Here is a 12,193-nt window from a genome sequence, read left to right as displayed (position 1 = left end):
TTTCGGGGAAACAGGGTACCAATGTTCCCTGATTTACCACAGAGGTAATTAGTTCTTCTCCCAAAGAATACCTTTATTCTGAAATATAATTCAGTAAGACATGATGATATCTACTACACTTGATACTAAAGACAAAAGTTGAATCATAACTAAGATTCTAGGATTTCAATTAAAAATGCTATGGGACCATTGTAAGGACCAGAGGAAGTTTCCTGGAGGCACACTGCATCCATCTTGGGGAGGGCAGCAGGTACGGTAGCCTGCAATAGTTCTCTGCGGGGGATTCTGTGACCCAGCTCGAGCTACATATAACCCTGTGTGTTGAGAAAAGAAATTAAAGAAAGGACCTTGAAGGACCCCTCTACTTTGCCCTTAATTAAGACAAGTATGTGTGTCTATCTCTCAATTGGAGAGATAATTTACTTTAAATAGTAAGCATTCTTGTATATATAATTAACATACAACTTTAATTACATGGAGTATTGTATATAATTTTAATTCCTCCTCAATGACAAGCTGTTAAAGGAAATCAATTCAAGACAAGATAAAACAAAAGTAACTAAACAGTGCCTGAGGTAGAACCTTGTCTTGTTTTTACTATGTATCTTGTTTTAATTAGCCAAGTGATTACTCCCATGTGGCAAGACGATCTAACTGATTTGAATGTTTTTTTTTAAGCCCCCAAATTCTTGATAATTGTTAGAAGAAGTAGTTCTTTCTCCAATTGTGACACTGGACAGTATTTCTTTCTGTTCCATAATCTTTACTTATTAATGGACTCAAATGCACAAACACATTGATAATGTTTTGGTTTTGCCAACGTGATATTCGTGTTGGCAAAGAATATTAAAAATACCAGACTGCCAGAAGAAGAAGCATCCCTGTCTTGGAAGAAGTATAGCCAAAATGCTTCTTAGACGCGACGCTAGCAAAATTTCATCTCACATACTTCAGACATATTATTGGGAGAGGTCAGCCCCTGGACAAGGGCATCATGCTTGGTGACGTTGAGTGTCGACAGAAAAGAGGAAGCCACAACAAGACAGCAGCTGCAGCATGGGTTCAAACCCAGCAAGCAGTGTGAGGCTGGACCAGGGCAGGGCAGTGTTTTGTTCTGCTACAGACGGGGTTTCAATGAAGGGGAACTTACTGGAAGGTACGGAAGACAAACAACCCAAAACAAAGTGTTCTCAGGAGAGTACCCATTTATGCGAGGGTCACAGCTCACATGACATCTCAGCTGAATGGCATATTTATCATGGGAGTCACTTGGTCATTAGCTGGAAGATGAGAAAAACCCTAATAGAGATTCAGATCCTCTGGAGGGAGTGCAGGAACGGCATGGAGGCTTCACCCGGAGGAAGGATAATCCAACTCCACATCTGCCCAAGGATGATTCCCTTGAAACAGACGTCAGACATGCTACCCGCCTTCCCACTTTCTTTCTGACACCAACCATCCCACCCATGGCACTCTGTTTCTCTCCTGGGTTGATAACCCATTGCAGTGCTCACACAACCCACTGGCAATGCTGATCATCAAGGAGGGTTCAGTAGGGAGTGAACAGGTTACAAACCAGGATCAGCTATGTTAAGGCTACAGTTCTTTTGTCTATAGTGCCTCCTCTCAGCTGTGCTAGTAGGCACACTTCTGTCTAGGCTTGGCTTCTCCTTGGTCCCATGGACAAACCTTACAGAGCTGGAACAAGTGTTACAAAGATTCTTTAGCACTCATAAATGCCCAAAGGGCATCCCGCTCTGCGACCAGCCTCCAGCCCGAAGGCACACGTTTGATTCATTCTGTGGGCTAAGAAGATTCTTGCTGCTGCTGCTGCCTTTCCCTGTCAAGGCCTTTGAGGCTAAAAGACATACTGTGTATAACTTGAGTTTCAGCTGACCTGAAAATCAGCTGAGGCACCTAATTTTACCACAAAAACTGCATTAAAAATGTGCTGAAATACCTGGCTTATCCCCGGGTATATATAAGCTACTTTGCTAATGGCTCTTCTTTCTTGATTGTCAAAAGATTCTTCCTTGCTGATTCTGAGGCGTCTCATTCGATGCCCCATGAAATGACAGACTAGTCCTGTCTTATGAGCTTCATCCACCTCATTTGCATGCTTCCATGTAGTCATTTGGTGGAAGCTACAAAGACTACGGATAAAGAAGCCATGCCAAGAAGTGCATCTGTGCCACAGGGAGCAAGAGATTAGGAATTCAGATTCTAGAGCAAAAATCCAGGATCATAGCTAGGTGCATCTGCTCTTTGACCTTAAGAAAGAAATCCAACACACCTGACTGGGCACAGTGTTCTCGTGTGGAAAACAGAATTGATAATAATGATCATCTCATAGGTTGTGAGGATTCGAGACCTTGATCAGGTATTAAAGCACAGAGCTGGCAATCCATAAGGAGTAGCCATTGTAATTCTACACCCCAAGACTCTTGTTTTGCCAGCATGCCATAATCTGTTGTCGCTGTGTGTCCCCTAGTCGATTTCCATTCAAAGGAACCCATAGCCCAGAGTTGCACGGCCCCCATAGGGTGTCCCAGGCTGTAGTCTTTACGGGAGCACAGTATTAGGTCTTCTCTCACAGAGCTGCTACTGAGTTCAAACTGGTGATCTTCGGGTCATCACTTGAGCCTTCAACCACGGCACAGCAAGGACACTGGTGTTTTCATCGAGGTAAATTAATTGAGGAGCTTTGGGCAGGTCTGAAGCCTTTGTGAGGTGGGGGGTGGCGAGTTTGCAAACACTAATTATCACTGTTACTGAAGTGTTTGCTGCTTCTCACTGCCAAGGTTAACTGTGTGGGTCAGCTCTAAAGAGTCCTGCTAATCTCTATGCTTTTCACTTTCCCTATGCTTCTCACAAATACTACACAAGCAAAAATGACCCTTTTGTCCTCTGCCAATCAAGACGTAGTGAACAGAGCAAGGATTATACATGTGGAGGTCCTTGGTTTCGGACAGTGCTCTTTGTTTGAGGATTTCTGTGGCCCGGAACCCTTTTGGAATGTAGACGTGTCCAGGGAGCTGCTTTACCATTCCTTCACTAGCTCTTTATAACATGGAATCTAAATGTGTAACTGCTTTTTAAAATGGAATAAAAAACTTATCTCACATAACACTATTTCCGTGTTATGTGAGAAATCAATACGATAGATGCACACAGACTGTTTCCTTAAAAATGCATTATTTTACCACTTAACAGTTCATGTAGGTAATTTGTGGATTTTAAAATCGACTATTTGGCAAAGTAGTCACACAGTGGAGCATTAAAGTAGCTCAAAATGAAAAATTACCACGAGAACTGGAAATGACAACCTAAATTGATCTAAAACAGAAATGAAAGCTTGTTTTATCAACAGTATAAAGAGTTGTTTAAAGAGATAAATCACTTGCCCCATACAGTTTTTTGAAATAATGTTATGCCCTGACAGCTGTGTCATTTCGGTTAAAACAAGCAAGAGAGTTCTTCTCCACGCCGTGGGAGTAAGTGGTTGTGCGAGCTGGACGGCAGCAGGTAACTAACAAGTTGATAGAAAGAAGCCGAGGGCTAGGTCTACTTACTGATCGTCTCAAGTTAAAATTAAATCAGAGCATTTAATAGACTTGTGGAAAAACCCTGAATACTGACATGACAGACTGCAGCAAAGAACAAAACTTCTCATCAAAAAGTAGATGAATTCTTTCTACTGAAAAGTAACCACAGCCACCAGTGATTGTCTGCCTCTATCGTATATGACAGCCTCTGAGGGTTTATTTCCAATCGTTACTTTTGAAAGGCAAACTTACTCTGAAGTTAGGCTCATTTCCTGTGACATTTTCAGTACATGCCATCCGAGATCCATAAAACCGCTGATACAAAGGAAAATGGATGTGGAAGTCACACACTATTTTTCAAGTGCACCCAAGAAGAGAAATGACAAGGAGGTGAGTTGCGTGTGATTTGAAAACTATGGTGTCTGAGGTTGCTTGACTTCATTAGTAGAAATCATTCATATCTGCTTCAAATAATTGTAATAGTGGCAATGTTAAATTCAAGTCGGTTGCTGCTGTTGTTCGGTGTCGTTGAGTTGGCTCCATCTCAGAGCTAATCTGTATACAGCAGAACAAACACTGCCACTTCTGTCCCGGCTTCACAACCTTTGTTATATTTGAGCTCATGGTGGCAGCCACTGTATTCATCCATCTGACTAAGGGTCTTTCTTTGTTTTCATGAAATTCCAGTTTACATGATGTCGTTCTCCAGACACTGGTGTCTCCTTGTAATGTACCGTAACGTAACGTAACGTAACGTAACGTAATGTAACGTAACGTAACATAACGTGACATAGCAACATAACATATCCAGAAGATGCCATTTTGCTTATAAGGAACATTCGTGCCATATATCCAAAATGCATTTGTTCTCCCTGGTAGTACATAGTATTTTCAATATATTTCACCCACACAAGAATCCAAAGTCATCAATTCACGGTTCCTTACTCATTGTCCAGCTTTTTTTTACATGCATGTGAGACAATTGACAATATCATATCTCTTAGTCCTCAAAGCGAAATCTTTTTTGCTTGTTCACGCTTTAAAGAGGTCTTTCGTAGCAAATTTGCTCAAGGGGCTGTTTGGATTTCTTGACTGCTGCCTCTAGAGGCATTGATTGTGAATCTAAGTAAAATGAAATCCTTGATAACTATTTTTTTTCTCTATCATAATATTGTTTATTGATCTGGTTATTTTTGCGGTTTTTTTTTCTTTTTGTTGAGGTGCAATCCGTACTGAGCGCTGGAGTCTTTTACCTTCATCAGTAACTGCTTCAAGTCATCTTTGCTTTCAGCAAGTAAGGTGCGTCCGTCTGCTAACTGCAGACTGTTCGTGAATCTTCCTCCAATCCTGACCTTCCTCGCGCAGTATAATTCCTTTGATGATTTGTTCAGCATGCAGTTGAATAAGTGTGGTGAAAGAACGCAGTGCTGACAACAACTTTTCTGATTTTAAACCACAGAGCTTTCCACTGTTCCGTTCTAATAATGGCTTCTTGCTTTATACACAGGTTCTTCATGAGCTCAGTCAACCTCCTGAAATTCGCATTCTTTGTACTGTTATCCATAATTTCCTATGATCCACACATTTATTAGATTATAATATACATTTAGCATGAATACTGATACATTTGAATACCTATTATATAAAAATTGTACAGATAAAGAGAATACTTATCAACTTAGTCAGTCATATTTATAAAAAAAGTGGGAACTGCCAATTTTTAGTTATTTTGGAAAATGGTGAATAAATATAATTTGCACCCGTCCATACCAAATGAAGGAGTCATGGTAGTGTTGTGGTTAAGTGCTCAGCCGTGAACTGAGAGACTGGTAGTTCAAACCCTCCAAGCTCTGTGAGCAAAAGACGTGGTAGTCTGCTTCCATAAAAATGTACAACCCTGGACCCTTGATAGGGCAGTTCTATGCTCTCCTATAGGGTTGCTAGGCGTCAAAATTAACTCGATAGCAAAGGGCATCCAGGGTATTCCAAATAATGACTAGGAAGACAAAAAGTCATATACCAGAAGACAGAAACAAGCTAGCTGGTAAAGAATAACACAAAGGAAAGTACCAACAACTTAATATTTCAGTGTTACCATTCACGTCTCTAAGATCTACAGTATTTAATAATCCTCAAATCCTTTTTGTAGCTGGATGGTGTCATTTAATTCTTATGTCTTGGCAGCACATACAGAGCAGCTCTGTGTTTCTCTCCGTGCTGATGACAAATATAAATACCGAGTGAGAAGTCGGAAATGGTCCTCTCAGCCATGAAGGAATGAGAGAGGATGTCTGGGTTGCTACCAGAGACTTCCTGGGCCACGTCCCTGAAGCTCAGAGGTATGACTGCGTCAGTAAGGAATGAAGTCACACACACCTTCCCTTGAATCACCTGAAATGCACTTCCTTTATGCTTTGGGGTTTGTTTCTTCCTCAGACACAAGAAGCTGAAACCTAAAGGAACTAGCAGGGTTTGTTTGGATTGTTCCATATTTCCATGCACACTATAGCTGAGAGCACGGTTCCTCTTCCTCTCGGCATTGTTCTTCCTTTCCAAGAATTCAGCTTGAAGCTGTGCCGGCACATGAAGACAGAGAACGCTCATCAGTGGTGATTTTAGTTGGAGCCTCAATCTCCAAAGCCATACTTATCTCCCAGTAATATCTTGACCAGAAAAAAAAAAAAGTACAAAAGATAAAAGCAGTAAAGATAAATGCATTTAAAAAACAGCTGGCAGGGGATGATGATCCTGAGGAAATTTTATCTATGTTAGACCCATTGTTCTTTCTGTGAGACTGCAGCACCTGTAGGGCTTTCAGATGAAGCAGGTAGCCAATTTGGCTCAGCTCATGTCCTTTCCTAGCATTGGGATGACTGAGCAACTGTGTACCGATGAAAATGAAATCCATCGCTGTTTGTTGATTATGACTCATGGTAACCCTGTAAGATGAGTGGAACTGGCCCATCAGGCTACCAAGGCTGCGGGCTTTACTGACACGGATCGCCATCTTGTTGTCCCTCAGAGCGGCTGGTAGGTTTGATCCCTTGTCCTTTCGGGGAGCAGATAAGCACTTAGGCACTGTGCCATCAGAATGGCTCTCAAGGATGAAAGTATAGAGGGAAAAAGAAAGCACTAACAGTAACCTGGTGGAGGGAGAGAAATGAACATCTCTTGACGTTTTCCCTCCATCCACTCCTCCCGAGAGAAGGTCCCCATGGATGGGGGTTTTTCCCTGCTCTGACACGGTCTAAAGACACCCGCTGCGGAATCCTTGAGGGGCCTTTAGGAGTAAGAAAACGCAAACTGAATGAAGTCGGAGACATAGGAATAAGGAAAGACATAAGCGATTGCTTTACCATGATCACTTGAAAAATGATTCCTGTGAACAAAGGATGCCTCGGAGCAAAGGTTAGACTGACATCTCTCATCATTGCGATTCCTATGAGTATTGTTGTTGGCTTGAGTAAAGGAATCCGGTGGTACCACTGGTACCACTGGTATTCTGTGGTCTATGGTATTTACATTGACTTCCAAAAGTAAGTCTCCTTTTATTCAATTAGAAAATAGGGTAAGCATGTTGACAAACTATGGAATAAAGTGTTCGTAAAACAAAAAGTGAACTATTAACTCAGATCCCAATAGAGGGAAGCCTGTGAGAGCCAGATTTCAATGAGGCTGCTGTGTTTTTCGGGTCTCACAAGTCTCCTTCTCTGACAGGGTGCATCTGACCCTTCCCTACCAATGTGACTTGTGGAAAATATTTAAGCTTCCCTTTCTGACAAGCTTCTGCTTACACAGCCTTCCACTTTCACAGGTTTTCTGCATACAACTTAGGTCAACTTCTAGCATTTTGGGGAGCTACAATTATTTTGTTACTTACCATAATCTCAAATCATTGTCCTAACATCTGGCATATCATTAATATTCAAATATTCACTGACAGATATTACCAACTTGAATGGAAACATAAGTATCTTACATTTAAACAAGTAAACATTACATTTGTGTAATAGGATAGACTGGGGTCAAAGGATTTAGACAAGTTCAGAAAAATTTTAAAAGAGGACCTGTTGTACAAAGATATGTTCCTGCAATTAGGGATACAACCAGAAATACCAAAGGTAAACCCGTATCTTAGAAAGAGCCACATGAACCATCCTTAGAGATCTACAAAGTAACACACTGCCCCAAATCACCTGAGTCTCTCTGGGAAGTCAATTTTCCATATAGTTACATTTCAGAAAGATGTCATACAATGAAGGAGATCTTGAGATGCAGGCTGGCACAAATAGGGAAAATAGAGCCATCGACAGAGGGATGCTAAACTCAACAAAAATGCCCTTTGAATGATCATTCTGTAGGAAAAATAAATGTGGCACAAGTGTAACTCTTAAAAACATATACACAGAGTTTTCAATGGTCTTCTGTGATATTTTAAAATTTGAAAAAAATTTAAAATTCAAATTAAAAAAATTTGAAAGACAGTTTTCTAGTTATACACATAAGATGAAAACATCAGGCACAATGATTTTCCAATAATGAAAACAGACCAAAACTAAACTAAACAAAATTTCTTTGCTCTGGATAACAGAGAAGTAGATCCCATCAGACTAACATATACTATGCTGCTTATAACTGAGTTCATTTTTAAAACTAGCTAAAGGCTGTCATGGATGACTTTAAACCTGATTATTTTGAAGATGGAGAGCAACATAAAGGCACAGGAAAAAGTTACTTTGGGAAAAACTTCTCAGCATTGGGAAAGGCAGACTGCCTGCCTACAGAGAAGAAGCAGACCACAAAAACCTGATCATCTCAGTTATCGCTTTAGGAGCAAAACTATCTATCTTTCTCCTCTTATTAAAGTAGTGAATCTAATTCTAGATATACAGTTGGGTGAATTTGGTACCCACACTAGATTAAGGCCTGTGTATAGACCTTGCCAGCTACCATGTTTTATTGCAGGCTAAATTTGTCTCCTGCGTGGCAGACTATATTCCGTGTCTATAGTGGTCACATATGTACAGCGAGTTGTGCCCAATGTTCACTTTACAGTTTAAAATATAAGTGTATGTAAATATGCAATTTTATATTTCACAACATCTGAGTTTTTTATACAGATCATCATAGCCAAGAACCTCTTCAGAGATAAGACAGACATTTCTCAATTCTCCTACCTATCCCTGAGTATGGTCCAGAGTTCTCCACCTAGGCAAGCCTCCATCAACATGTACAGATATTTGCTGTCCTTGAATGTTCTGTATAGTCTGTAAGGTGCAAGCAAGACATAAAGGTTATAAGCATGGTTCTCTTCGGAAGCATGTCAATGTTTTGCCTTCCCAGAATACACTCTTTATCTTCATTTTCCAAGACTGAAATTTTATCAGAAGGAGAGAGATCTAAGTCCATGGATAGGGAAGAGGATCCGAAATCCTAGCACACCATCGTCTTTGTCTCTCCCTCTAATGGATTAATCCGATGATTATGGACAAAGAGCGTTCCTTAGGAGCCCTCTAACTCTAATTTTATTCCTGATGAAGCAGAAACTCGAGTAATATTTAGGTATTAAAAGCATGCAAGTGTACCGAGATATAAAATAGATTGCACTTTGTAAATATGGTATGTATGAAGTTTGGGTGATAAACACCTAAGTTTGGCTTATTTTCAGCAAGTACCACCAGCAAAATAGTTAGAAAACTTCTAAGAAACCACCTGCAGTCTCCGTTATCCTTTGGCCATTTTATTTTTAATCTTCAAATAACGACAGGTTAAATAAACAATTGGATTTCTAATATTTGTCTTTTACTCTGAGTCAATTTGGAATAACAGGATAAAAACGGAACGTAAAAAATTCTCATACCTCTTTTAGAAAAAACATATTGTTTTCAAAGAATGTGATTCTCCAGGGGGGCCTGAGTGCGTAATAACAGAATATAAGCTTTAGAATTTTCTTCCTCCGCTTTTTCAATCAAAGAAGACTTCATTAAGATCCGATTTAGAAAAGTGTTTTTGTGTGTGTGACTAAAGTGTGTAACAGTGTGCACACGTGGCCGAGGGCCTTGTGGTTGACTTGCCACTTGGAGTTGGGCCACCACACCGGGGGGCGGAACCTTTACCTGACGATGAAGTCGGAGTGTGCTCCCTGCATGATCTGCTTCTCCGATCGGATGTGCTCCTGCTGTCTGGTGTCCACGATGTGCCGTTTCTTGAGGATCTTCATAGCAAACGTTTTGGTTTCTTCACTTTTCAACTGGACCTAAAGAAAGGTAGAAAGGAGTGAGTTGTGGGGGGCGGGGGGGATGCTCGTAGAGTTAATATAACAGAACTCACTCTTCTCCCCAAATTAACAGGTGTGTGGAGCACTTAACTGACACTCAAGCATCACAAGGCCACACAGTAAATCTTGATAGACATGGGTTTGAGATCTGGGCTTCAGAACTGTAGTCCAATCTCTTTCCACCAGATCAGATACATTTCAACTGGCTGGATTCCAAATTAATTTTCTGTTCACTTGGTTAGTAGGCAGGAGCTCTGGTAGTGTAGTGATTATGCATTGTGCGGCTAACTACAAGATCTGCAGTTCAAAACCACCTGCTGCCCAATGGGAAAAGATGAAGCTTTCTACTCCCATAGAGACTGACAGTTTGGGAAACCCACAGGGGCAGTTCGACCCCATCGGATACGGCCACTAGGAAGGAGCTGGCATTGACTCAATGGCAGTGAGTTTTGAGTAACTGGAGGGAAAGGGTATATGAGGCTCCATTTATTGTTGACGTTAACTTTCCATACTGTGTTTGAGTCTGTTCTATAGTTTCCCTTTCAATAAAAGATACAGAAATAAGAACTCATTTCTTCTCCAGTTTTTCTCCAGGCGAGTAAAAGGGGAGATCCTATGAGTCCTTTTGCTATTCTTCAGTCTTGATCCACAGGCATTTATTTCCATTGCTGGAGGCTCGGTGCCAGATTAGTGTCAGTGCTGCGACAGCAGAAACATACACTCTTCTTTCTGCTCTCTTTAGCTCCTTTCCTTCAGTTAAAAAAGAAAAATTGTTATTTTTCAAGAGTCTTTAAAAACGTTCTTTCTTCCCAAACTTGCAAGATGAGTTTATTCTTCACCGATCTCCACTTTACTCTTTCGTTGGACTAAATGGGTACTCCTGAACTGAGTTTGAAGAGCGCCGGTTATGGCGTGAGTCATGCACTGAGCTGCTAACTGCGAGGTCGGCCGTTTAAACCCAGTAGCTGCTCTGCAGGAGAAAGATGAAGAGCTGTCTGCTCTTGTGCAGATCTACAGTTTCACAAGCACAAAGGGGAAGTTCTACCCTGTCCGATAGGTCACTGCATGGGAGCTGACTCACTGGCAGTAGGTGTTTGAGTTTTGAAGCTGAGCTTAGGTGGTACAAATGGTTAGCACCCAGTTGCTACCTAAAAAAGCTAGTCCACCCAGAGGATTCTAAGAAGTCAGGCCTGGATAGCTACTGCTGGAACAGCAGCCAATGGAGACCTGTGGCCTGCAGTTCTACTGTGGCACACAACTGGAGGTCAGTCTGGCCTATGCGAGTCAGAATCAACTTCTCAGCATCTGGTTAAACTGAGCTGGAAGTCACCAAGAGAGCAACAATTGAGAGGACGAGGCAGAGCTGGGCAGTGCTTCCTTCTATGGTACACAGGGTCACTACGAGTTGGAATGACCTTGAAGGCATCTAATAACACCAGAAATTCACCAACGCAGCCATGCCTATCTTGCAGTCCCACTGGTCAACCAATGGCCCTGGAGGGCCCCTGTTAGTGCCATTCCTCAGCCTGCCTCTTGTTCTGGTTTGACTTCCTATTTCAACAAGGTGACTTGCAGGAAAAGGAAGAGAGGTAGTAAAGATGATCACTTAATGGCAATATAAGGGAGCACCACCGAGTGCTCTTGAGCAGCAGAATCCTCAAGCCGAGAGACAACAGTTCCCATCATTCAAGGCTAATGGAAGCACCGGAGAAACAATGTGAGAAGTCTCTCTGCTTTCCAGATGAACTGTAGCTGTCCCTCTTGTGTTTCCGAGTTATGTACTGAGTCTTCTGGGATAGAAACGTTTGTGCATGTCGTGTCCATGCACACGTATGCAGACTGGATTCAATCTAGGGGGATATTAATGTGGCGAGTTCCTTAGGAGGGAACATGAGGACACTTCAAATAAATGGAGCGTGGTTTGCTGCCCGCACTTGTAAATCTGTATGACAGGCTGGAGGAGAAAATAGATATTTGAAAATGTCTTTAACAGCCAAAGGCCCTCTCGTCTGTCTGTGAAACTCTTAAAGATAACAGATTAGTGTAACACAAATACGTTCAGGTGTAGTTCATAATAAAACACACACTGTGAAAACTCACTTCAAAAAGAGGTCTGAACAGATAGGAGAGATGGCATGAAAATGAGTTGTGTCAGAGAAGAGGCATAAAATCACATTTCCTCGTCCAAGTCTAACCCAGTTCAATCACTGAGGACTCCGAAGTAGTTCACCCCACCGATGCTAAGATTATTCTCTTCACAGTTTGAACTGTGAACAGGACAGGAGTTAAGAACATGGCCCTTTGTATCACTGGATTTGGGCTTGAATCCTAACTCCACTAAGTCTCTGTAACTTTTTTTTTCGGTGGGGGG

General features: G+C 41.5%; 1 protein-coding gene across 2 annotated transcripts in view; it reads right to left on the bottom strand.

Moving 5' to 3' along the window:
• Positions 1–12,193, bottom strand: part of PRKG1 (protein kinase cGMP-dependent 1) — a 1,384,334-nt gene that overhangs the window by 16,023 nt on the left and 1,356,118 nt on the right. For both annotated transcript variants that reach the window (XM_004701092.2, XM_004701091.2), the window contains exons 11-12: positions 9,662–9,801; positions 8,723–8,812 (exon numbers count right to left, since the gene is read on the bottom strand). In XM_004701092.2, coding sequence (XP_004701149.1) covers positions 8,723–8,812; positions 9,662–9,801 — 230 coding nt within the window. The remainder of the gene's footprint in view (positions 1–8,722; positions 8,813–9,661; positions 9,802–12,193) is intronic.

This window comes from Echinops telfairi, unplaced genomic scaffold (genome assembly GCF_000313985.2).
Source record: "Echinops telfairi isolate 266 unplaced genomic scaffold, ASM31398v2 ScPeMD7_70;HRSCAF=299, whole genome shotgun sequence".
Taxonomy (NCBI): domain Eukaryota; kingdom Metazoa; phylum Chordata; class Mammalia; order Afrosoricida; family Tenrecidae; genus Echinops; species Echinops telfairi.
Note: the sequence above shows the minus strand (reverse complement) of the source record. Positions and strands in the feature narration are given on the sequence as shown.